Genomic DNA, 25,980 nt, shown 5'->3' on the forward strand with positions numbered 1-25,980 from the left:
ACCCTAAATTTTAAATTTTGTGAAACTTTCCCTTTTAGATATTCCTTGTTGTTATAGGTACGACAACATGTATGCCAAACTTGGTTAGGTTTCACTGAAACCAGCTTTTGTAACAAGTTAGGTTTTTTCGACCTTCTCTAAAGGGATTTTTTCTACCTTCTCTAAATGACCTCAAAAATCATACAGACGATTTTCTATACAAAGATAGGTAGATTGTTTTGTTTTTACATTTTTTTGAACTTTTATTTCCCTTTATAATACCCATTCGATTTTCAGGTCAAAACCTCGAAAGTTAACTTAAGTAGGTGGTGAACCCTCCCAAACTTCAAATACAGAGATAGATAGATTGTTTCATTTATCATTTTTACCATGAATAGTAATGGCTACAAGAAATCGGTGATGATTTATCATTTTTTGCGTGAAAAGTAATGGCTACAACAAATCGGTGATGGTTTATCATTTCTTGCGTGAAAATTAATGGCTACAACAAATCGGTGATGGTTTATCATTTTTTGCGTGAAAAGTAATTGCTACAATAAATCGGTGATGGTTTATCATTTTTTACGTGAAAATTAATACCTAAAAGAGTTTATAATTTTTAGCGCGTGAAAAATAATACAGAAAACCGTCCTTTAGCATACTTAGAGGGTGGAAGCTAACCGCCGACAGAGAGAGAGGGTGGTGGCCCCGATCAGAGAGAGAGATAGGGGTTATCCTGCCCGTTAGATCATACGATCAACGGTCGGCGGGCACGATCTGCGTGACATGGGCTAGACCAATCAGAGCAATGTTGCACGTATGTGAGAATTTGTGAAGGGAGACGGCAAAACTGAGTAGTATCAAGAAACCAAGGGCACCTGAGTAGTAAACAGACTAAGGGATTCAAATATGAGATTTAAAAAATGGAAAATACGTGTTTTGTACAATAAAACCCATCTTAGCCTACCTCAAACTATTTGCAATACAAATATACATGAGTGTGAGAATTGTGGCCTCATTTAGATAAAGTATGTTTTGGGGAAAGCTGTTTTGGGAAGGGCTTATTGTGGAAAATCATGCACCTTCATAGCTACTAGGTGATTTGAGAAGTGGCAATTTATGGTAAAACTTGATTTACCTATGATTGTTATGGTTCCCAACGTGGCAGGTCGCGTAAGAAGACTCCATGAGTAAGTGCCACTCTTTTTCAGAATATTTTGCACATTAAATGACTCATTTAACTAGTTAATCCCATTTGTTGACTCTCTGTTGACCAGCCACTTGAGGGTAAAACTGAGTATATTTCACTAGCCAGTATTAGCACTCAAGGGGAAAACTGAGCACACAAAAATGCTAATATAAGACTCGAGGGTATACCTGAGTATATCTAAATTTCCAGGGTTAGACTCGAGGACGCGTGTTGCGGTGCAAAAGTGGAAGACGTGCAATTATTGACGCGTAGACGTGGGCCGCGGTGCAGAAGTCGAAGACGTGCAATCGTGGACGCGTGTCGCGTTGCAGAAGTTCAAGACGTGCAGACGTGCAACGGTGGACGCGTAGGACGCGGGTCGCATTAACCACCCCTTGCCTTTATAGATGCCTCCTCCCACTATCTCTGTCACTCTCACTCGCTCACGCAACGCCGTCTCTCACGTCCCGTCATCTTCTCCAAAGAAAAAAACCCTCTCCCCCTCTCTCTCCTCTACCGGCGAGATGGACAAGGATAATGGGAATCCCATCGTCCACGACGTCGTCGGCTCCAAGCGCGACGCCTCCCTCTTCGACGCCGTCCCCTCAACGGCCGTCGCCGCCGCCGGTGCATCGGAGGCTGCCGCCGGTGGCAGTCAGATCCCGCTGGGATGGGACCCCTATGAGGAGGTGCCGTACAAGTCGCCCCCGAACCCCTACGACACCTGCATGGACGACCCATGGAACGAGGTAACTACGGTTTGCTCCCTTTTTGTTGCCCAGTCCTTTTTGAACCCTATTTTTGCTGGTGTAGATAGTTAATGCGATAGTTAGGAGAGTAGGTCATTGGTGGGGAGCTACCCCTTGTGGAGAGCACAATCTTGCTATTTTTTTAGCACTCTTCTACGTGATTGATACACCTTGAGCTCTCGAGAAAAAAAGGGGTTACAGCCTCCCGTAACCTAGGCGGCGAATCCGCTAAGATCATGGCCGCTTCCCTCTGGCCTCTCCTCTTCTCCATTATCTTTGCCGTCCTTGTTGCGGACGATAATGTCTCTTGAGCCAGCGATGCCATCCATTCCTCCTCCACTGAAGATGGGCAGGGACTCCTCATCCTCTTCTCATGACATAGACTTGAGGGACCAGAATTTGCCGCCGGTGAACCTCGCAGAGTCACCCACGGTATCGCGCTCGGAGTCGCCCATGCAGCTTGACCCGCAGGACAAACTCGATTTTTAGTTTACATTTCTCACATAACTAAACACAACTAAACCTCTTGCACAAGCAGGACTGCAGGAACAACAAATCCTCTCATTGCTGCAGAGGCAACGTTCATTATCATGAGAAGGTTTCCGGTAGAGGCCTGCCTTGTAGGAATGCCCTGAAAAGCACGAGAGAGCGTTCTGGCTGCGAGAATGGCGCCTCGTGTGAAGCTCCTCTAATGGTGGCGAAGGAAAGCATGTCGCCGTATACCTGAGTCCACCCACCAACCTTCAAGAGGGAGATCATTCAGTTACTGGAAAAATGCTACATATCTTGTTCTTTAGTTTGCAATTGCATCTATGTCTGTGTTGTCACCTGCTTCCCTTCGAACCAAACTCGATACGGGATGGTTGCCTTGAGGCCTAGATCGCGCGCTAGATTCTGCACCAGCGTCCTGCTTCCCGTTAGAGGGATCACCGAGTCCTGATCACCGCTGCACTTGTGAGGAAACAAATACAGTATGTTACATTAGTGGGCCTGAGCTTTTTTGCTTCACCAAAGTTGAGAGGACCCTCCAAAAGGAAAAGGTTCAGGTACCAATTTGTATCATGATAAAGGTGGCAAAGTACATGTTCTAAAACCTATGTAAAGTATCAACTCCATAGATTTTCTTTTCCATTACTTCCTTTCATTTTCTACAAGTAATCCAACAGGGTTAAATACCTGATTCTTGAGATCTATTATTTCCTATAATTGCATATATCCCACGAAGAAATTTCAGGTATTTTTATTACCATGCTAAAAGCAGTAAACTACAAAGGTTTAGACCTGGTACTTCGTTTCAGTTTTCTAATCTTTTTGTTTCCTGCCAACATATTCCTGATGCATTCATGCATACGAGAAAGGAGCTACTCTTTGAATATTTTATACCTGTACACTAGTACTCTGATGCCGGACTTGACAAGTGAGCCAACTATGTTGATTGTCGGAATCTGCAAGTTGAGGAACTCGTACTCAAGAACACTGTAAGAAAGCCAAAAACACGATAAACAGTGTCAGATATAACAGATGCAAATATACAAAATAGTGTCTGTATGCATATACTCTTATTAATCTGTAGATAAAATACCTGCTGCAAACTGCCCAATTTTTTACACCGATGAGCTTCGCATGGAGTGCTTTCTTAACATCCCTCCGGTTCAAGTATTTCACCGTCTCGTCCTCGACACAAACATCAATGGGCTGCCCGACCTGCCTCTGAGCAACACAACCACATTGGTATTATATAAGGTACAAAGAGATGGCTAAGCTATGATCCTGCTCAGTTTGTGGCAATGAACATACATGAGGGGAGAGGATCATTGACTGGGAGAGGACTGATGACAAGCAGACGTCAAGGGTCACATCGTACTTGTCCACGAACTGGCTAGTCTCACGGGTTACTTGGTTCATCACCCGTGCACAAAGTGGGCTAAGCGATCCACCATAGTACTCACTGACATAGCGGGAGTAGTTGCAAACGGAGGTAAAAATCCTGTATGTTGAGTCTGAAATGAGGCCATGAGACCAGAAGTACTCTGCCCTCGAGTTGAAGTCAGTGGTGAACTCAAGAACAGGATTGCCCAACTGCCAACCAAAAAAAAAAAATGGATTGCCGTCAGAAACAACCAGAATGCATCAACAAAATAAAACTGACTGAGGTTTTCCTTACAGCAAGTCCTTTGAGGTTGAAAATCCTGTCCTTCTTATTGAACTCTACCATGACCTCGGCAAGTTGTGGAATGTAGTGCCCTGAACACGCAAAAAGGACATTTGAAGATTCGGAGGGTGTTTAGAGGGTTTTTTTTTTTCGAAATGGGGGTACCCCTTTAGAGGGGTTCATTAGTGATTCATAAGATCTAAAATCTAAAAATTATATATGTACCTGCATAGCTTTCTCCGGAAATGTATAGCTCTCTGCCCTTGTACTGTGGGAACTTTTCAAGCCACCTTTGCATGAATACCATATTGTCCATTGCTACATTCATTCAGTAAAGAAATGTCAGAACTAATCATAACCCCCAGACTGTTTTTCTTAGAAGCTTATTAAGACATGCAAATAAAACGGAAAATGTGCGTGGAACCTATTTTTCAAAAAAAAAGAACTTCTACGCAAACAAAATCGAAACTCAGAAACATGCTCAAAAAACGTTGAAAAATAAATAAAGAACACAAAGAAAACAAATACATCAGTACCTGTCATCTTGTCGTCCACACCCTGGTAGTAGGCAGCATCAGCAGAGTAGGAGTAGCCAACACCAGCTGGTGTCTCCAGGTAAATCAAATTCGCTTCTGCAGGGCAACACAACAATACTAAAACAGTGAGGCATGTGTAACTTTCTTGGGCCAACAAAAGGCTCAAGAATTAGAAATTAGCATGCAAAGTTGCAGAAAAAGGTAGAGAGGGCAGTACTCATTAGTCTCACTCTCACACACACACCTTTGTTCCAGCTGTACTCATTCTTCACTAGCATCTGCCCACTAGGCCTGAAAGGACCATTCTCTGAGAAGGCCCCTACACCAAGCGAAGAACACCCAGGTCCTGCAGAATAAAACCTAGTTCAACAAATGATACCTCAAGAAACCGAGCACATTTTAATTCAAGGATTTTATAAAGAAGAAACAAAAATGTATTGAGCAGAAACTTTATATCACACAGAGTAATTTTTCGTTGAAGCCACACTGGGAATATTCTGGTTCAGTAGAGCTGAAGAAAGAAGCTAGTAAAAGATACCTCAGGAATTCACAGAAATTAGCAACCCCAGAGCAAGAGAATGAGTAGAACTCGGTATTCAGAAATGGGGAACAGATATGCAGCTCACTCACCTCCATTGAGCCACAGCACAAGAGGCTTGGTGGCAGGGTCAATCTCTGCCTCCACAAAGTAGTAGAAGAGTGCCCTGCTTCCCATTCCATCCACGCCAATGTAGCCCGAGTACTGCGCAAAGCTCACCTCAGGCTGCCCAGGGAGCGTTGTGATCCTGTCATTGCCCTTACGCGGTTGACACAGTGCAGCAGGAATGAGTAGCAGCATCGCCATGGCCAATGGCCTGAAGCAGCAAACTAGAGATGACATTGCTTTCAAGGTGGTGAAAGAGAGTTTGACTGGAAAGAGGAGAACTAGCAAGAGAAGAGGGGATTGGATGGCGAGGGAGGAGGCAAGAGTCAAGTGTGCCCTTTTTGCCTTGAGAGGAGATCAAAGAGGGAGATGAAAAATAATCAAAAGATGAATGATTCAGTGAGAGAGACTGCCACTGGCAGATGCAGATGCAGAAGCAAGACGACCACTGGAGTGGCATTAGAATATATAGGAGGGAAAGGGTATAAAAGGTACATTTTGTTAGAGCTGTGGCATGTCTGGGAGGCTTAATTAATTATGCATGTTAGCAGGACCATGTTTGGACGAATAATAGTACTTAACCGCTTCTGAATGTCAATTGGTTCTAACAGCTACTCTCATGCATTAGCAGGTTTAGAGCTATAAGAGGCCTAAGGCCTCAGATTGCACTGCAAAGTTCAAGTACCACTATGAGATTAGCATAAGCATTTCAGGCTACTTTGTGCAACAGATAAGGTCCTTCTGAGTTTGTCTACTGTAAGTGGGTGATGGTCTGCAAATGTGTGTTTGTTGATGTTTTTAATTTCAGATTTATTCGTCCAAAGTTAACTTCTCATCGAAAGTGTTTGTAGTATATACTGCTATATACAACACCAAGTAAATGACAACTATCCACATAGACAGCTACGCACATCCAGTACTAAAATTGTTTTTAGGAGTATCCAGTACAATTTATTTAAAATTCGCCTCGGAAACATAAACAGAAAACGAATAATTTAACGGGTCACATGACATGAGAGAAGAGGGCACGGGGAGAGGGACAAGATGGACCCAAGAGGCAAAAAGCCTTTGCTGCATTACAAAAAGATAGGCTTTTTAGCTAGGGATTCCACTGTCTCACTCTTTTCATTCATACTGCTGTCTTGTGCAAAGATGATGGGGCACTGTTCCCTTTGCATCGCACACTCACAGGAACAGGTTCGTGTGACAATTTATTTCCTGCTGGAGGATTAGTGGCTTTTGGATGTACATGTAGCCTTAAATCTTGATATACGGTTACCAGGAACAGGTCAAGAAGACCGGGTTTTCTTTACGAGGAGATAAAAAGGCATTTGGTTGTTACGATCTCTAGCCTCCGTGGCGATTTACACAAAAATAACCCAAAAGTGAAAGAAAAACACAGAATGACCCTCCGGCGAAACTATTTCACCAATCTAACCCTTTTGTGTGGCGCCCCTCCTACAGGCGCCACACATGCCCATGTGGCGCCCCTCCTGCCGGCGCCACCGACGTGGCCCCCTCGCCGCTGAGCTGGTGCGCCCATCCGACGTGGCAGCATGTGTGGCGCCCCTCCCAACGGCGCCACACATGCACTTGGAATTGCCCAAACATACTGTGAGACAAATCCTCTGGGACTTAGCCGTTTTGCGAGGCTCGACGTGTGGCGCCGACACCACGGGCGCCACACTTGCCTGTGTGGCGCCGATGCCACGGGCGCCACACATAGAGGCTCGCGAAAACGGCTAAGGACCTATCGTCCGGAGCCCCTGGATGTTTTCGACCCAATGTTTGATATAAGTTGGCAGCGGCAGCGGAAGATCACAAATTGGCCAGTCCATCATAGCGGCCACATCGCATCGTTCCAACAGTGTTTGGAAGCGGCACGGAATGCTGGCCCTGAGCAGATTGTGCCTCACAACTTCGACGCTTTCAACAACTACCTCGAGTGGTTCCATGAGAACACGCGTATCGAGTTAGTTAAGCACGCGTATCCTGAGGAGATCTTGGACGACCCCATCCAGTTCGATGAGGTTGGGCAAAGCCAGCACGACAGGTTTGCTCGCAGAGGGAGATCGACTTCTATTGCTTCCGAGCTGAACTTCGTGGTATTCTATTCTCTCACTAACTAGTACATCATCTACATTGCCATGTGGTCGCTTCAATTGTGTATGCTATATTTGTCACAGCGGAAGGAGATCGAAAAAACAGCTGAGGAGTGCGAGGTTATGTGGGAGCAGAGCGGGAGAGATGACAAGCCTGTCCGACCGTTGCGGTATTTCATTAAGGTATGATCACCAACTTTGAATGTACGATACTATGATGTGGTGGATTTGTAACCATGAACGGGATGACGCAGAACACTGCACGAAAGATGCGGCGGTTAGCCAGCTTGCTAGGTTGCCGGGAAGCCGAAATCGCTACATCTTCCTCTTCAGAAGAGCGGGAGGTATGGACTATTTTGTTGCTGTCAAACATGTTCTTACTAATTTCAACTTTGTAATCTCATGTGTTCGTGTTTGTGAAGATTCCTGAGGACGAGCTAATTCTGAGTCAAGGCATACTTCCAAAGCGTACCTCCAAGCAAGCCGCACGGTCAGCTTACCAGTTGAAGCCAAGGGGCAAGGGTCCAAACCGGTACACTCCGGAAGATTATGTCAGCCGAGGAAAGAAGGTTGTCACCGAGGAGGATGAGGGGCCACGGCGGAGATCAGATATGTCGAGGATGAGGAACGACGAGCCGTTCTCTTCAGAGGAGGAGGAGGAGGAGGATGAGGAGGAGGAGGAGGAGCAGGAGCAGGAGCAGCAGGAGCAGCAGCAGGAGCAGCCACGGCAGCGGACGAAGAGGATGGCCGTCCGGAAGCAGCCCGCGAGGACGGCACGTCGAGGACGCTACTAGGATGTGCCCACGTGTTGTTGTGAACTCTATATTCATAAGTATCGATTTGTGAACCCTATGTCATGTCGAACCATGGTCTGTAATGCTACTTGTTGTTTGAATCTACGTGCTCCAATGTGACCTATGAAGTGTTATATGTGTATGTCATGAATTTGCTACTTGTTGTGTCCAATGTTGTACTCGTAACTGTTGGATTTTGGTAGGATTTTTCATGTTTTTAACACAAGTCAATGTGTGGCGCCCTTCCAACTGGCGCCACAAGTGCTCGTGTGGCGCCCGTGGCATCGGCGCCACACATGCCAACTTATATCAAACATTGGGTCGAAAACATCCAGGGGCTCCGGACGATAGGTCCTTAGCCGTTTTCGCGAGCCTCTATGTGTGGCGCCCGTGGCATCGGCGCCACACAGGCAAGTGTGGCGCCCGTGGTGTCGGCGCCACACGTCGAGCCTCGCAAAACGGCTAAGTCCCAGAGGATTTGTCTCACAGTATGTTTGGGCAATTCCAAGTGCATGTGTGGCGCCGTTGGGAGGGGCGCCACACATGCTGCCACGTCGGATGGGCGCACCAGCTCAGCGGCGAGGGGGCCACGTCGGCTGGGTCAGTGGCGCCGGCAGGAGGGGAGCCACATGGGCATGTGTGGCACCCGTGGGAGGGGCGCCACACAAAAGGGTTAGATTGGTGAAATAGTTTCGCCGGAGGGTTAGTCTGTGCTTTTCTTTCACTTTTGGGTTATTTTTGTGCAAATCGCCAGCCTCCGTCCACTGCAGGTGTGTTGGTACTTGGAGTGTGTCACTCGCCTGCAGCACTCCTAATTATTGGAGTGTGTCCTGCAGCACTCCTAATTTATGATTAGGAGGGACTAGATACCTACCTGAAACACTGTTTATTGGAGCATTTGGGGCCATCTGTCTATCAGTGTTATGACTCAAGTCACTTCTGTTTCATTCAATAAAGGCAGACAGTGCTCACCTGCTCATGTAGCACCCGCCGTTCAACAGTTTCCATGTAAAAGAATAGACAATGCGGTTTAGCATTAAAACATCTGAAAATACTGTACAGTGATAATAGATATTACTTGCAAATTATCTTATATCTATCATTTAGGACCACTTCATGAAAGAAAATTTCCACTGTGTCAAGCCACATGAATTTCTTATAACAATTATTGCAAACAATTAGCATTTCATCTTTAAGAAAAAAAATCAGTCGCTCAATTGAAAAGCTTCTAGTGCACATTCATGCATTTTCATTTTATAAAGATTTAACAAGTCATGGAATCCAATTACTATATTCTTCACTTTCTCGTGTACTTTGTATCATATGAATCAAACAGATCCTTGAAATGGAACTGAAATACCATTGGTTTCGATTTGACCAATTCACATTTCCATATCATCGAAACACTTGTTGAAATAAATAAAGAGCTTGATAGGAAATTGATAGGCTCCAAGCAATCACTACATTTTTTTATTATTGACACTAGAGATTTCCTTCCTAACTTACTAAGGGTATGTTTAATTCGTAAGATTCTTAGAACATAGGAATAAGAAAACTAGAGGATTACAATGTCATGTCCAGTTAAATCTTACAGAATTAGGGACCTACATAATATATTTTTAAGTGGCGTTTGATTCACAGAAAATATAAAAGAATTGTAACACGAGGTTTGAATAAATGAAAATTTACTTTAAAATATAGTGCAATGCAATTCTATATAAAAATGGTTCCTACGAATCAAACAATACATATAAAAAAATTCTGAGCCCCAAATGGGAATTACAAACAGCCCTCTAGCTAGGGGTCTAGAACTCTAGATTGAGAGCGTCATCACGGACTTCATTAAGGTATCCGCTCTGTACTTAGGGCCTTGCGTATGGACGCACGCTGATGTTTCTATCCTAGGAGAGACATTCAGGGGAGGCATAAAGCTGCCGTCTGGAATAATAACCCCCAACGCCATTGTTTTCTTACCAAGTGTCTTGTCCACTGAGCATCTCTCTCTCCCTCTCTCTAACTGATTGATGGTGAAGCGCCACTGTCCAATCTAACTTCTAGGAGCAGGGCAGAGCAGTATTATGACTAATGCAAAGACCAAGATATTCCAAGATTCCGGCCTCTTTTCCCTATTCTGCATTGTCCACCGAATTGGAAAGGATGGCATTCCTTTCCCTATTCCGACCACAATTTGTTACAACAGGTTACATGTATTCAGTTTTCTATTAGGTATATTTTTTACAAAGGGTATTTTATTACTTAAAATATTTATGGTTCGGTGTCTGCATAACTAACCTGCACACAGTCGTTTAAATCTAACATTATCAAAACATAAAAATGTAAAAGACGCAATACAAGTAATCCTCAAAAAACTGCATAGGCACCTAAGGTGATGGAGATCCAATCCGAAAATTACGCTCCCATCCATGATTGGATAAAAATATCTCTCCCTTTGTTCTCTAACCATGTAGACATCTTCTCTATAAACAGATCATGATTCTTCATACGTTGTAGAATCGACCATAAACGGAGCAAAATTATGCACCGATAGATAACCTCTATAAGAGAAAAATTATTATTAAAACCTTATCTTTCTATTGGGTGTCGCGATTGCACTTCCCCTGCTCCTATTTTCCTCATCAGTTCGGACTTGGACATTGGCATGGTAACTCGTTGTCTTCTACATCTTTTTTCCGATATGGGGAACAAAACCTCAGCCTCTGCATCGAGCGATGCAACATCCTTTATTCATTATTAAGACATCAAAGTATGGCAAAAGCCATTACAAAGACCATACAAAACCATGACCACCAAACAACACCATCGAGCATGAAGATAGAACGCCATCATCAGCTCCTCGATGACATCTGTAAAAACCCCAACCACCCCATGCTAGCTAGGAGCCCAATTTTGCCCAGCATATCCACGAAATGACCCCAACACACTCGCTCTGGATGGTGCTGCCTCCTCTATCTTCCACCAACACATCTTCATTGTGTAGATCGATGCGCAGACTCTTGCCACACCAGCCACCGACACCACCGCGGTGCCAAGTAGGACCACCTCCCTGTGTGCTAACTCTGAAGCACATCACCGGTACACCACATCCCCATACTGCCAGGTACCACCAGCAAACAACTTGAAGTCTCTCGTGGATCGACTATGCGTAGCACTACCAAACAAGCAAGACTCGGTGTAGCACATGTCAGTCAGGCATGACTTGACATCGCCTCTGAAGCTCCGTGCAAGACAAAGCCGCTCCACCTCCATCTTGTGTCATCCGCTCCACAAACGACGCTCCCAAGAGAGAACGCGACACCGTAGTGCCGCCATAGCCCGATCCGGAAACCAGATCCTAGGGTTTCCCTCGGAGCAGTACGAATGGGCCAACAATAGTTGCACGACTATGCCTACATCAAGGTAACAACGTAGAGCACCTCCATCGCCCACCAAGACCGAAGACGGCTCAGTTTTCACCGGCAACTATGTTTTTCCCACTCGTCGTCGGGACTAGATGACAAAACCAATCCGCCAAACCCAGCCGCGAACCTCAGCCGACCACTTCCGACGAAGGAAGAGGCCACCACCGCCAAGCCCAAGGTCACCACCCCGGGCATCCTGGTGGTGCGGAGCCAGACCAGAACCTCCTCCACGAAGCACCACCGCCAGATCAAGACAAGCAGGAGACAACCACCGCCGGGCTAGGCCCCACAAGCCCCGCACCAGCTTTGCCGCCTCCTACTGGCCATCACCAGAAGGGCGCGACTCGGTGTTTAAGATCTGACGCCGTCCGTCCGCCCCTGTCGCCGGCATGACCCAGTCAAAGCCGTCGCCACCTTGGACCTTCTCATCGTGTTGAGGAGAAACCGCTGCCACAATCCACCTAGTCTTTGCACAGGCGTCGTTGAGCACGGCCGCGGATGGGGTGGGGGGAGTTGGCTCGGGCAGGGCGGGAGAGCGGTGGCCCGGTGCGGGCGCGGCGGCGCCGCATGTGGACGGGAGCGCGTTACGATTGGATGGGAGAGTGTTAGGGTTATGTATCTCCGTTTTTTGTGATTCTTGTCTTGGTACATCTACCACCCGGATTGGTAGAATCCTCTCTTCTGATAGCATTGCAAATAATTATCTCTCAAAAATATTTTTCTAAATGGGTTAAACTTTCGCGATGCATATGTCTTCTTTATTTCCACCCTATGTGTCACTGAAGGACAGCATGCCAGTCAGCCAGTGATACAAGTGTTGGGGCACCAGGTGCTTGATGGTGATAAAAAACGAATGTTTCACTTGATTAGATATTAAAGTTAAGAGGGACAAGCTGAACTTTGCTTTCCTGCAAAGGATAAACAGGCAACCCCCTGCAATTATTTGAGTTAACACGACCTGCCTCCCAGCTTTTTCTAAGATCAGCTTTCGAAACAGGCTAATTAACAAAAGGAAGAGTTCGAAAAGATGGCACTAATTATGCGGCCGTATCTTGGAGATTAGCGTGTGGTGTACGGCCCACCGGACCACATGCCTGCCCCGTGCATTCTCTCTAAACTGTTGAAATGAAAATCTCAAATTGGACGCAGTTGCTGTTTCGTTTCAAAAGAAAATTGGTGTAATACTTCCTCCGATCATTTTTAATTGAGCTAAATTTAGTATAATTTATACTAAATTTGAGTTAATTAAAAGAAATCGGAGGGAGTAGTTTACAGCTGCTGATGGTATGCTTAATATATTTAAGCTCGTACGCATGATTCCATTTCTGGTAGGCGTGACTGCAAGAATTTTGGTCTTCTAAATCGTGTACATCTTCTAAAGGAGAATATACTCGGAAATTTTAAATGTAGACTAGGAGTGCATGCTTCCGCCTAAGGCCTTGTTTGGTTGTCAGGTGTGAAAAAATCAGGGAAGCAAACCCCCAGGGACTAGTTCGGAAAAGAGTGTTTGAAGAATTTTGTTGTGTTAATCAATAGGTTTTTGGTGAAAACACCCCTGTCACTTAATCCACTTCCCTCACCTCAATCCCCTTCCTAATTAATTTCATTCCCCAACTCTTGCTATTCGGCATAGAGGGATAGAATATCATACTTTCATCTACGTAGTGATCAGGTTTGCCAGCAATAAAAATCAAATCTTTGCATTGCAGATTTGGCAACATATCAGGCACACTTTTGATGCACTTACAATCTCAAGAGGCATTACATGAGCTCAGAATATAACATGTCAATAACTTACTAGTACTTTTTGCAACGGGAACTTAAAGCTTATTGAGTCATGCACTCAACTGGACTGATATATTTGCAAGAAAACGGAACAAAAGACATCAATCCGGAGGACGTAGCAGAAGCGGGCACGTGATGGCTCGTTGGCGTAGGCTGGGGCGAAGGCACTGGCGGCGGCGGCCCTGGAGTGCGTCCAGAAAGGAGTTCATTGGCGCACTGGCGGCGGCAGGCAGAAGCAAATCTATCCAACAGTTGCAATATTACTGACCATATAGACAGTAGTTAACCTACAAAATATCATTGACCATATAGATAGGCTGATAATAATACACAAAGGCTCTGAAAAATATGCTACAGTTCAATAACAAGTCGAGTACAGGAAATTTTAGCATGCTTCAGTTAAGCTCATTAACGGTGCATTTTTAGATATTAGCATGCAAAGAAATGTTTATGTGCCAGCAATCAACAGATGCATATAAAGTAGACATACATAGGTACTAGAAAATTCATGTGAGGTACAACATAAATAAGGTATGGGAAGCAATATGCAGCTACACAATGAGTTTAAATTTACATGTCCGTCAGGTACCGCACATTGTATCTTACAAGTAACAACACAAGTTAAGAGCAGATAATAAAGAAAGACGATTGTAATGCATAAGAGAAGATGTTATAAATGAAACACTTCATGCAAGTGATTGTAATGCATCAGGTTAGTCATCAGAGGTAACTAGCTGAAAGGTAGTCAAGTGAAGCGTGAGATACTATGTCAGTGGCTTTGTTCTTGACAGTCAAACAGTCTTGGCAGTTCATCAAACAGGGATATAAAAGTGACCAAAACTGAATGCCTAGTAGATAACTACGATGATCAGGGACGAATCTAGCGTGTAAGCATTGGGTTCAGCTGAACCCAATGAATTTGGACTAATCTAGTGCTAAATTACTACTTAGCACCATCACTATTTAGCTTGACCCAATAATTTGATATGCATGAACCCATTGCCAACTTTTTCTAGATTCGCCCCTGACGATGATAGTAAATCACAGAATACGAGTACCAGAGCTGCATTAAGCAAAGAATATTAGATATTAAACTACCAAAGAAATCTGACAAACATGTCACCAACACCAACACGTCTAGAAAAATAGATATGCTACAAAACTTCAGACCACAGGATAAGAGAACTAACATGTAGATTACAAAACTAATTTGTTTATAAAGAAAAAAGTACACAAACTCGACTGTGACATTTCATGAGTGAATGAACTGAGCAAAGTTAAGTTAGAAAATAGATTGTGGACAGAGACATCAGGTTAAGAACTGGTCTTTGTTTCCTGTCATTTACAAGTAACTAGTTGAATAGCCGTGTGTTGCAACGGCTCCTTAAGTTCTTTGTGGTCACACATGTGAAGCATAAGATGTGTTTCTTTCTATGTAATAAAATATGTGTTTGCAATGTAACAAATATTGAACTGTTATTTCTTTCACGCTATGGCCACAAAACATTTCAGGTTGAAATTCTATTGCAATGCTTCATACTGATAATGGTCGTGAGATTTCAGATCATCAAGAAATGGCAGGGATTTGTGGTCTAGTTATAAGGATAGATTGGGTCGATCTGAGGGCATATCCATGCAATTTGACTTGCAACAATTATTTCCTAAAGTTGATGGTCTTGATGCCCTGACTATTCCTTTCGAGAAAAAATAAATAAATGGATGACGTTATACAAGAAATTCCTATTGACCGAGTGCCCGATCGAGATGGTTTCAATGGCCTATTTTTGAAAATAAATGTTGGCCGATTGTCCAAAATGAGTTTTATCATTTAGCTACTAATTTCCATTCAGGCTCCTTAAACTTGCATAATATCAGTGAGTCATACATCACTTTAGTCCCTAAGAAGGAAGTCAATGATTATCGTCCGATCTCGCTCACTAATGTTTGTTTGAAGTTTTTGACTAAGTTGGCCGTAAATTGATTGCAAAATCATATTGCCAAGTGTATCCATAAAAATCAGTATTGCTTCTTGTGTAATCGCACGATCCAAGATTGCCTAGCTTGGTCGTTTGAATATATCTATCTCTATCAGGCTTCTAAGAAGCATCGGAACGATGTGATCTTCGATAATGCACAGCCCTCGGTGCCCTCCCTATTCAGCGACATCAGGACAGAGGCGTGGCAATGGGCGGACGCAGGAGCCCGGGGTGTTCACCAGTTACTCCCCTAGAATAGGGTCTCCTCTCTTGGGTCGAGTTGTAGTGCGGGGTGTTTGTCCCTCTTCGGAGGGGCATGTACATATCTAACTTTCTTTATCTATCAATGCATCGAAACGCAAATCTTTTGCGTTTTCGTGAAAAATCAGGCTTCTAAGAAAACCGATTGCCATATTGAAATTAGACTTTGCAAAAGCTTTCGACCCTATTGAGCATGAAGTGATAATTCAAAATTTGAAGCACAAGGGATTTAATCAGAAATAGATTGGGTTAGTGCGATCCTATCTTCTGGTGTTTCTTCTGTTTTGCTCAAAGTTATCCCTGGAAAGAAATTTAACTGCAAACTTGGCGTTCGCCAAGGGGATCCCTTAGCGTCGTTGTTATATTTCTCAGGATCCAATTTGCTTCAATCAGTTGTTAATGATCTTCTGAGGCAAGGTGACATAACCTTACCCATCTTCACTAATGGCACAGATTTCCCAATTATTCAGTATGTGGATGACACTCTTTTTATCATGCCCGCAGATAAAGATCAGCTTCAGGCTCTTAAATCGGTTTTGGACAGATTTGCAGCTTCTACTGGTTTGAAAATAAATTTGGACAAATCGCAGATGGTGCCGATCAATGTTTCTGAGGATATGATCGCTTTGTTGGCTGATGATCTTGGATGTCAGGTTGTCTCAATGCCGTTCACCTATTTAGGATTGCCCCTAGGTACAACTCGGCCAACTATCATTGAACTCATGCCCCTGGTGTGTCGTCTTGAGAGGAGGTTGACGTCTAGCTCATGTTTTTGTCTCAAGGTGAAGGTGCTAGAGTTCAGTTAAGGTTTTTGCTTCAGTGCGCACCCTTTCTCTAAACTTAGACACAAAAACGGTTCAGATAATCAAAGCTCTATGTACAGCCCGTAAGGCCCGTTTGAAAGTGTATGTACTTTTACAGTTTACGTGTGAGTATCTGTACTTCCACCGTAATGCAATTCCGTAGGAAACATACGTAGGTGTAGGATTATTGATCTGTATGCGCACGTGTTCGACACCATCAACATTTAGCGGATCAGTAACGGTGAGGTCGCCTCTCCCGTGGGACTCCACCCACGAAAGCTTAGCCATGCTCTGCGAGGGCTCCAGGAAGGAGTGGCACGGTGACTGACAACACGCCACCGCGCGCTCAACCTGGTGATCGTGTTTGACTTAAGCGGTAGCATGGTGGGGAGCAAGCGGGCGCTGCTGAAGCAAGGCCATGGGCTTCATCGTGGGACAGCCTGGGGCCGCGGACGGCCTCTGCGATGTCTCTTTTTCCTCCAAACCAGCCGCCTGATGCGGCTCGCACCGTCGCACGCATGCATGTCAGAGTCTGACAGTGAGGGAAGGCCCTGGCGAAGCCCGCCGTGGAGTCCCTCGCGGCCAGCGGCGGCACAAACATCGACGAGGCGCTCCAAAAGGCCGCCAAGTTGCTCGATGACCACCTCCATGGCTTCATAGGAACGCCGTCCTCGAGCGCGATACTTCTATCCGATGGGTAGGATATGTACACCGCCTCTACATGAACACCAAACGCATTGACTGCTCTACGCTCGTGCCGACCGGTTCGGCACTGACCACGACGCGTCGGCGATGCACATCATGGCCGAGGCCACGGGCGGCACACGTTCTCCTTCATCAAGAATGAGGCTGAGCTGGGCGTACAGGAATTGCGTGTTGACGGCCCATACACGGGCGTGCGCTTGAGGTCGGTAAGCTCTGCTGCTACAGGAGCCGCATCGAACTGGACGGTCGCGCCGGGTCCATCGACGTCGGCGAGCTCTACGCGGAGAGGCGCTTTTTTGCTGCTGTCGGCGACGATGTGTATAAGCTCCCTCACGGACACCGCCAACCACGCGCGCGGCGTCAATAGGCGCACGCGGGGTGGGGAACCACAGCATGGCGCACTCATGAGCCACCGGAGTGTGTCGTTCGGCATGGGCTCCCAATTGGCGACAACCAGCTGCTGCTTGGTCATCGCCTCATCGGGCACTTGTCGTGGCCGTCGGTGAACCTCACCGGTCACCGCTCGATGCTTTCCCAGTCGTAGGTGATGCCGGAGTCGAAGGCCACCCAGATCTCCATGGAGATCGCACACAGGAAGTAGGAAGGAGATCATCCACATGCGCTGGCAATCTTTCTTTCAAGGCGTGAGGAGAGTGATCGAGCGGGGGACGTGGGGATCGGGATTGGGATTGTACGAGATACGGTATGCCAGATTACCAGTATACGAGACTATACAGGTGAAGGAGCTGCACCTTGCAGCCCCTCTTCTTCTCCTACCTCTCTCTACTCTCTGATGAACACACACCAGAACCCACACACGCACACTCACCAAGGAGGAGAGCAATGGCTTTGCCGAGAGTTTTCTCCTTGGTGTGACACAGGAACTACATTGCTTTTTCTCTGCCCGCAGGCCACACCTTTCTTGTTCATTTCTTCGACTTAAATAGGCATTACATGATAACAACCTGAGCCCACATCGGCCACTAACAGCACGCTCTAACCACTAACTTAATTCGCTGCTGATCCGGAGGACTCAGCCCTGCATGCACCACATCTAACTAATCTGAACGCTGCTAGAGCTAGTCTCACGTTGTGGCATACTCATCTTATCTACTTATCCTCGCATCTAATTAAACAAAGCACTTTCAGCTTGCATGTACCTACAAGACCACATCTGTTGTGTGTACATGCCGCAGCCTACCAAGCTAGCTCGACCAAACACATGCATGAACAAAACTTAACATGATAAACTACTAAACAACAAGGTTAACTCCAACAACAGGGGCTCAGATATGAGATTCCACGGGCCGGGCAGAAACCCATCTGAGTTTGGGGAGGGGTGCGTACCGAAGCACGTCCCTTCAGTTAATCAACTCGGCTCTTGCTTCCATGCCGCTTCATTTTCTATGCTCGTTTCAACTTCCCCCCGGTCTTACAAATCAGCTAGATAGAATTTTGAGGCAATGTTTATGGAGTGAATGGGTGACAACTCTGATACTCCTAAGAAGTCTCTTGCGTGTTGTGAATGGGAATTGTTGTTTATGCCAAAGAAAAGTGGTGTATTGGGTGTTGTGAATTTTCAAAAGCAAAATGCAGTGCTCCTCACGAAGCACTTGGACAAATTTTATAGAAAAGTGGAGATTCTTTGGGTGCAGCTTATTTGGCATTTGTATTACTCTTCTATATTACTCTTCTAAAATTCCACATGCTGAAGTTCTATGCGGGTCTTTTTGGTGACGTGATGTCTTGAAGTTAGTCGATAATTTCAAAGAAATTGCTGTCGTTGGACCGGGCAAAGGGGACACATTTTTGTTCTGGCTGGACAAATGGGAGCTTGATGATCTTCTCAGATGATCAAAACTAGATTTCCACGTCTCACTACTAGGAAAACAGGTAGCCCCAATATAGCTAGTAGTGATGCATATTTCTAGTGGTGCATCACTTTTATATAGTAATGGCGTACCACTGCTACCCATTACAAGTGGTGCACTAAGTTAGGGATGTGCCATTGCTATGACTGGAGGGGCTCACTACTAGGAAAAGGCCTATAGCCGCAAGGGCTACCGCCGGCGCACCACTTTTTAGGTACGCCGGTACTTTTTACCACCGGCGCACCACTATATAGAGACGTCGGTGATCCTAAAATACCACCGGCGGACCACAAATTTGGTGCGCCGTGGGTAATGGTCGACAAGGTTCGGGCCGGGAGGAAATGGCAGCTGATCTTACCGCTGGCGCACTGGAGCCTCCATTTTCCCTCCGCAATGCACGGGTTTTGTGCTAGTTCTGATTACGAATTTACTGTTCATCCATCAATATATGCTCATCATTGCGTAGGTGGTAGCTAGGCGACGAGACATGTTTTGGTGGAAGCGGAGGGAACGATTGCCAGTGGCTATGATGGCGATAGCGAATGCAGGCGGTTTTTTATAGCCAGTGGTAGCGCGAGATGCATGGGAAGGCAGGCGATGGCGGCATGTGGAGGAGGCGCCGCGCCGACAGACCTCTCGCCTCCTCCACCTTGAAATCCTTTGTCACCATTAAAACAAAGTTGCAGCTCTTCGGTTCGTGCCCCTGACAAGGCGGACCCGCCACTCGCGACGCGTCTCCATGTTGCGTCTAACGTCCCCGCAACATCTGGGAATGGGCTCGAGACGCCATACATTGTATTAGACCGCGCCCATAAAAAATGTTTTGAGTCGTGCGGGTGAAGGTGGTCAAATATCAGGGTAAGAGCCATAGGCGAACCATTTTTCCCCTCGTCCGCTCGTGAGAGGCGCGGCGGAGGCGATCCAATCCTCCCAATCTCCGGCCAGGGCGTTGGGCCTGGTTTCCTTTCCCTCCGCTTGCCGCTGGTTTATAATTGACGCGAGGATACAATTTGCAAGATCATAACATTTTTGGAAAAAGGATGGGATATTTGCCTCCGTATTTCATCAACTAGTCTTAGAAAAAGAAATTGTTGATCACGATCCACGTCGCACATTGGCATCTAGAATAGTAACTTGATATTTATTCTATAAATGAGACACGTATTACCTGCAAAAAAAGAAAAAATCCGCTGCATCCTAAATCTATACCCCTAATAATAAAGGAGCTAACGTTTCCTTGGTTCGGTCCGTCAAAATGCGTTTTCGTCCGACTTAAAGTGCGCTTTCGTCCAATGTCTTGGTAATACATATTGCGTCCCTTCTTCATACAAGTCCTGCCCTGATACTATCAAAGGAAACGGTGTCCAGTTTTGTAAAGGAAAATTTCGGCTCGTATACGAACAGGAATCCATATCCGTGTCTGCTGGATGATGATTTTCCAAAACACATGACCCCCTTATATAATCGAATCAACAGACCAGAGGTTAGACGCAGACTTTTTCTTTGGGTGTCATCGCCGAAGAAGCGAGTCCTGGCCTCCTAGGGCCATGGCCGCTGACGGGTGCTGGATGATGATTTTCCAAAACACATGACCCCCTTATATAATCGAATCAACAGACCAGAGGTTAGACGCAGATTTTTTTTTTGGGTGTCATCGCCGAAGAAGCGAGTCCTGGCCTCCTAGGGCCATGGCCGCTGACGGGAGCGCCGTCTATAGCGGGGACTCCATTGTGCCGAGGCTCGCAGGAAGTTGAGTACCACGCGGTCGGGCATCGGCTATGGGAAGGCAGTGTTGTCGACGGGGAACCATGCCGAGACGGGACTGCAGGAGGTGGAAAGACGGCAGTGCTGTCAACAGTTGACCGCGTGAATCTCCCAGCGTTGCTCCCCAAGGGCCATGATGTCGATCGATCTATTTCCTCCGTTCTGATTGTTCCTTACTCGATCGGAATTCCTCTTGTGATCATGTATGCATGTGATGCTGATTGCCAGGGCCAGTCGGCCTCACCGAGGGATCCCACAATGTCCGACACCTGGATCCTACACTGACGGGCGGCGACCCGAGCTTTGGCTAGGAGTGCATGGCAGCGATGCGCAGACCCCCCGAAGCCTCATCAATTCCATGGCATCAGCGACGTGCTTGCTCTCCCGTGTTCAATCTTCCGCCCCCCCCCCCCCCCCCCCAAACATCCTCGATTCCAAGGTCATCGTGCTTGTTCTCCGGTATTCGATCTTCCGCGCTGGGCGACGAACAGAGCTTTGGCTAGCAGCCGTGCACGGCAGCGACACGTAGAGCGCTACCAATCCTTCACGACTGTGGCAATGATCCAATCTACCTTTTTCCATGGATGTTGCTATGTTAAAGACAGTCTGCAGAAGTGCAGAGGTTCAAAGTTCTGATCATCGTGTAGTTTGGCATCAATTTTTGGTTGTACCTTAGATTAATATACATCGCTTGATGTCGGGATGGTTCTGCAGTATAGGTGGCGTACGGACGGTAATTACTTTGACGCAAATCAGCAAGCAGAGTTTGAAGTAATCAGTAGCCGCCGCAATCGGCGAGGCTACTAATCCAATGCAATACGGCAACTGGTGGACTGTTCACCAATCTGAAATTGCTGGCGTTCTTTGCTTAAAGCTTCTGAACCCGTTGAATACAAGGTTACAGACGACTATTTTGTACCATCATATGGTAGTGAACTAATTCATGGATATTTTGCATCTTCAACATTGCTGCTCGACATCAAGCTAGACCGGGGTTAGCTCATGCTTTTTCGCAACCTTGATGTATTCATTTGTTGCTTTCTTGTAAAAACAACACAACAAAATTGAAGGGGCACTCCTAGAAGGGAGGAGTCAGTCAGTGCATAAATGATGAATCCAAACTACGCGGAGTTCGGATCTTCCATGATTTTTTGCATTCTCTAAAAACAATCTTATGATTTTTTTATGGTTGATCGTACAACGAGGACACGATGCATATTTTCAAATTCTGTGCGTCCATGCCTTTCCTACAAATTATAAAATTCAAATATTTGAAGGAAGGATGAATTGAGGCTATGGTTATACGGGTTGATAGACATTCACAAAAAATTGGACCGCATTGACGTTTTCAAAAATTGAAAATTTTCCCGTTGCAACGCATGGACAATTTTCCTAAGCGCTCAAATGCATGGTTTCGGAGTACTAATTAACACACTGGTAGGTGCTACAGTACAAAGTGAGGTGATGCTAGAGTAGAAGAATTGCGGGCCAAAAGAAGAATTGACCGACAGTTGAGGAGGGGAGAAGTTTGAGGAAAATAGGACATAGGAGGGTGGCTCTAGCTAGCATTAAAATGGGATAGAGCCAAGGAGGGCCTGAGCCATGTCGACGAAAAGCGGGAGGCCGCGCATGGGTCGAAGTCGTGGTGCAGTGACAAAATTCTCTCGACAATTGGTGGGAGGACGAAAGGAACAAGTCAAATGAGTTTTCTTCAGGTGAGTCGGATAGTATTGTTCAATCGGGTCCAAGTGTCAGTCCAAGTGTCAGGATTGTATGTTTTGCACCTAAGAGTTCCCACATAGACATTTATCCGTAACCAAGATCGGCGATGTTAAAAAAGAGAAGTGTCAACACAGATGATTTGATGAAGCGTCTGAGTATTTGTTCATCTCGATGCAACGCACGGGCCTTTTTCCTAGTCCATTTAAAAAGTGCTACTGGTGACGACTGGAGATGATCTTACTGTGCCGACGATGCTCTAAAGCTGAGTGTGTTGTCTCTCCTTCCCCTGCCCGGCGAGCATAGGCAGCGGTCCATGCCGACCCGTACTGCCGCTCACGTCAACTCTCCGTGGACGCTGGCTATCCGCGCCGCCGCGGACCACGGCCACCCGCGCCGCGCCATCGCGCTCTACCTCTCATCCCTCCGCTCCGTCGCCGCCCACCGCCCCTGCCCCTTCGCCCTCGCCGCCGTCCTCAAGTCCGTCTCCCGCCTCCCCGCTCACATTGCGGCCACTGCCGCCGCCTCCCTTCACGCCCACCTCCTACGCCTCGGCCTCCTCATGCACCCGTACCCACACGCCGCGCTCGCCCACCTCTACTCCCGCGACCCCATCGCCGCTCGCAGCCTGCTCGACGAAACGCCTCCTACGGGAGCTCAGGCACCGCATTCCCTCCTCGTCTCCCGGAACTCGCTCATCGCCTCGCTCCTCCGCTCCGGGGACCTCCCCGCCGCGCGCGCCTTATTCGACCAGATGCCCGTGAGGGACGTTGTGTCCTGGAACTCTATGGTCGCCGGCCTCGCCAAGGCCGGTCGTCTCGACAGCGCCATCCAGCTCTTCCAACAGATGCCTGAGAGGAACGCTGCGTCCTGGAACGCCGTCCTCTGTGGGCTCATCGCCCATGGCCACCTGGCTAGAGCGAGGGAGATGTTCGAGCAGATGCCCATCAGGAGTATCGTCTCCTGGGTCACCATGATCTCTGGTTACGCGAAGGCCGGCGACGTCCACGCTGCTGCTGGCCTGTTTGAGCGGATGGAGAACAAGAACGATCTCTACGCGTGGAACGCGATGATTTCATGCTACGCGCAGAACGGCTGTGCGAGGGAGGCGATCGAAGTTTTCAACAGGATGCTCAAGCCTCATGTATGTGTTTTGCCCAACGAGAAAACCTTCTCGTCTGTCATCTCGGCTTGCTCGCAGCTGGGGGACTTGAGGTTCGGTCTGTGGGTCCAGAGCTTCATGGGTTCCGTGGGAATTGAACTGGACGATCACTTGCGCACTGCGCTGCTGGATTTGTACACCAAGACTGGGCGGATCGACAGCGCTTTTGATTTGTTCAGAGGCTTGAGGACAAGAGATGTAGTGTCTTACAGTGCGATGATTGTTGGCTGTGGGATGAATGGCAAGTTAAACGAAGCTATATCTTTATTCAAGGAGATGTCCAGTGCAAATATTCGTCCTAATGCAGTGACCTTTGTTGGATTGCTGTCTGCATACAAACATGCTGGGCTAATGGAAGAAGCCCATGCTTGCTTTGCTTCCATGTCAAGCAAATATAAGATTAGGCCTTCGATGGAACACTACACCATCATGGTAGATCTCCTTGGGCGTAGCGGGAAGTTGGATGAAGCGTTTCAATTTATCATGCAAATGCCAATGCAACCACATGCTAGCATTTGGGGGGCCTTGCTTCTTGCTTGCGAGTTGCACAACAATGCTGAGCTTGGGGAACTGGTTGCTTCCAAGTGCTTTGAACTGGCGCCTGGAGACAGTGGATATTACATACTGTTGGGGAACATATATGCACAAGCAAACAAATGGGACAAGGTTAAGAGGTTAAGGAAGACAATGACAGAGAGAGGCTTGAGTAAGATGCCTGGGAGTAGTTGGGTGCAGGCTGCATAGTTCCTTTTTATTGATCGTACTCACTTTGATAAATTGGGTCAGTCGATAACTCAACGTACAACTCTTCAAATGTTTGGGTGGTTGATGGCTCCACTGCTCAGTTGTTCACCATCTTTCTTGACTTCTCTATGTAGGTTCAAATATAATGGATTGTTGATTTTGCTGGCATTTGCTTGGGCATATTGATGCATAAACATTGGTACTTGAGAAATTCCAATCATTTTAAGGAAGTTCATTATTGGTCGGTATCCATCACCCTTTAGGCCTTTACTCAATACATCTATCTCTGTCAATATTTGTCCCAGTTGTATACTAGCTATGCATCTTCTGCTTTCAATAATTGACACTAACTTGCCCTCACTGTAAACTGCAGATATCTTGAAAAGTTACTTTCTGGCAAGTAGGAAAAAACAGCTTTCTGAAGTTACAGGCGCATTGCCTATTGAACTATAATCTATCTCTATTCAGGTTGTTTGTGTTACCTGCTTCCCGATCTCTTCTGTCGGATTTTTGCTATTATATCCCTCTTTTTTTCTGTTATTGAACATCTATTTGTTGTACAGCTAAGATTACAGGCACAAGTTCTTAATTGAAACAAATAAAATATCGCTAGTGTATTCGAGATTATTTTATAGATCACTAATTGAATTGAAGAAATGAAATCTTCTGAGAGGCTTTCACCAGTAGTTAGTCCTCTTGTAATGTAATTTATCCTCTCTTCAGGGTGATGTGTGGAGAAGGTATTCACACAAGGCCTGTAAGTTTTTTCAACCATTACATTGGCCTTTCCACTTATTTGTGCCAAAAGAGATGCTTACCACTACCAATACCAGCAACAACACCTGGCAAGTACATTATTAGAGCATATGATCCCTACTCTCTCACTGCTCTCGTTCTAATATTTCTGTCTCAATCAAATTGCATCAGGTTAGTAGTCAAAGCAAGGTCAGTCAAGAAGAGAAAATTCAACACTTCGCTTTATATCCAGGTATGATATTTGAACATCTTATTTCAGATTCAGTGTTGAAAGCTCCACGTTTGTAATTTGTTTATGTATTGTTCTTAGCATATGATTGAGAAGAACTTCAGATATGTGCAACCCCGGGAAATTGTCCAAGCCCTTTGGTCAGCAATGATCAAAGAACAACACCATAAAAGACGCTCTTTATTTTTGTCCATTTGGTTGGGACCGGTACTTGGGAGTGCGAGATATGGTGCTATCTCTGACTGTGGTATTTGATTGTCATGTGAATTATGATGACAGATTCAATTGATTATTATACTCCCTCTAATCCATAATAAGTGTCGCTGATTTAGACAAATTCGCGACTGGTTCAGACGTTTAGTGATTGATTTTCTTAGATCTGGCGTGCTAATTTGTTAAAAATAGACCCCCGGGGAGGATCCCCGTGGTATTTTAGTTAAAGGAACCGAGGCTTGATCCAGCGTGCTAATTTGTTGAAATTCCACAACTTCGAAGGTGGAGAGAATAGAACAAGAAAGAAGAGATAAAATCATCACTGTGATAACAGGATACTATTGAAGCTCTTAAGAAAGAATATTCAACAGTCAACACTTTTAAAAAAAAAAAACGGGTACTATAAATACTTAATCGGATGCATCGCTC

At 46.0% G+C, this 25,980-nt stretch overlaps 3 protein-coding genes across 5 annotated transcripts; 2 read left to right on the forward strand and 1 right to left on the reverse strand.

Annotated features, from left to right (window-relative positions):
* Positions 1-2,307: 2,307 nt before the first annotated feature.
* On the reverse strand, positions 2,308-5,699 carry LOC127314732 (serine carboxypeptidase-like 45). The gene is made up of 10 exons (XM_051345255.2): positions 5,236-5,699; positions 4,850-4,951; positions 4,606-4,701; positions 4,295-4,387; positions 4,082-4,161; positions 3,715-3,996; positions 3,500-3,627; positions 3,301-3,393; positions 2,746-2,863; positions 2,308-2,658 (listed from the first exon to the last, which is right to left on the reverse strand). The coding sequence occupies exons 1-10, from the start codon at positions 5,483-5,485 to the stop codon at positions 2,506-2,508; spliced, it is 1,395 nt and encodes a 464-aa protein (XP_051201215.1). The 5' UTR covers positions 5,486-5,699; the 3' UTR covers positions 2,308-2,505.
* Positions 5,700-7,032: 1,333 nt separating this feature from the next.
* Positions 7,033-15,578, forward strand: LOC139833784 (uncharacterized). The gene is made up of 5 exons (XM_071824128.1): positions 7,033-7,353; positions 7,435-7,533; positions 7,605-7,694; positions 7,773-8,123; positions 15,441-15,578. The coding sequence occupies exons 1-5, from the start codon at positions 7,033-7,035 to the stop codon at positions 15,576-15,578; spliced, it is 999 nt and encodes a 332-aa protein (XP_071680229.1).
* A 7,124-nt stretch (positions 15,579-22,702) lies between these two features.
* LOC127314731 (uncharacterized) lies at positions 22,703-25,675 on the forward strand. Of its 3 annotated transcripts, none has more exons than XM_071823487.1 (5): positions 22,703-24,390; positions 24,488-24,821; positions 25,077-25,198; positions 25,281-25,341; positions 25,420-25,675. In XM_071823487.1, the coding sequence occupies exon 1, from the start codon at positions 22,764-22,766 to the stop codon at positions 24,351-24,353; it is 1,590 nt and encodes a 529-aa protein (XP_071679588.1). In that variant the 5' UTR covers positions 22,703-22,763; the 3' UTR covers positions 24,354-24,390; positions 24,488-24,821; positions 25,077-25,198; positions 25,281-25,341; positions 25,420-25,675. The 3 variants fall into 3 exon arrangements, with proteins under 3 accessions (XP_071679588.1, XP_051201213.1, XP_071679587.1); XM_051345253.2 differs by having other exon boundaries at positions 24,488-24,594; positions 24,727-24,821; positions 25,077-25,341; XM_071823486.1 differs by having other exon boundaries at positions 25,077-25,341.
* The last annotated feature ends 305 nt before the right edge of the window (positions 25,676-25,980 follow it).

Source organism: Lolium perenne, chromosome 7, assembly GCF_019359855.2.
Source record: "Lolium perenne isolate Kyuss_39 chromosome 7, Kyuss_2.0, whole genome shotgun sequence".
Taxonomy (NCBI): domain Eukaryota; kingdom Viridiplantae; phylum Streptophyta; class Magnoliopsida; order Poales; family Poaceae; genus Lolium; species Lolium perenne.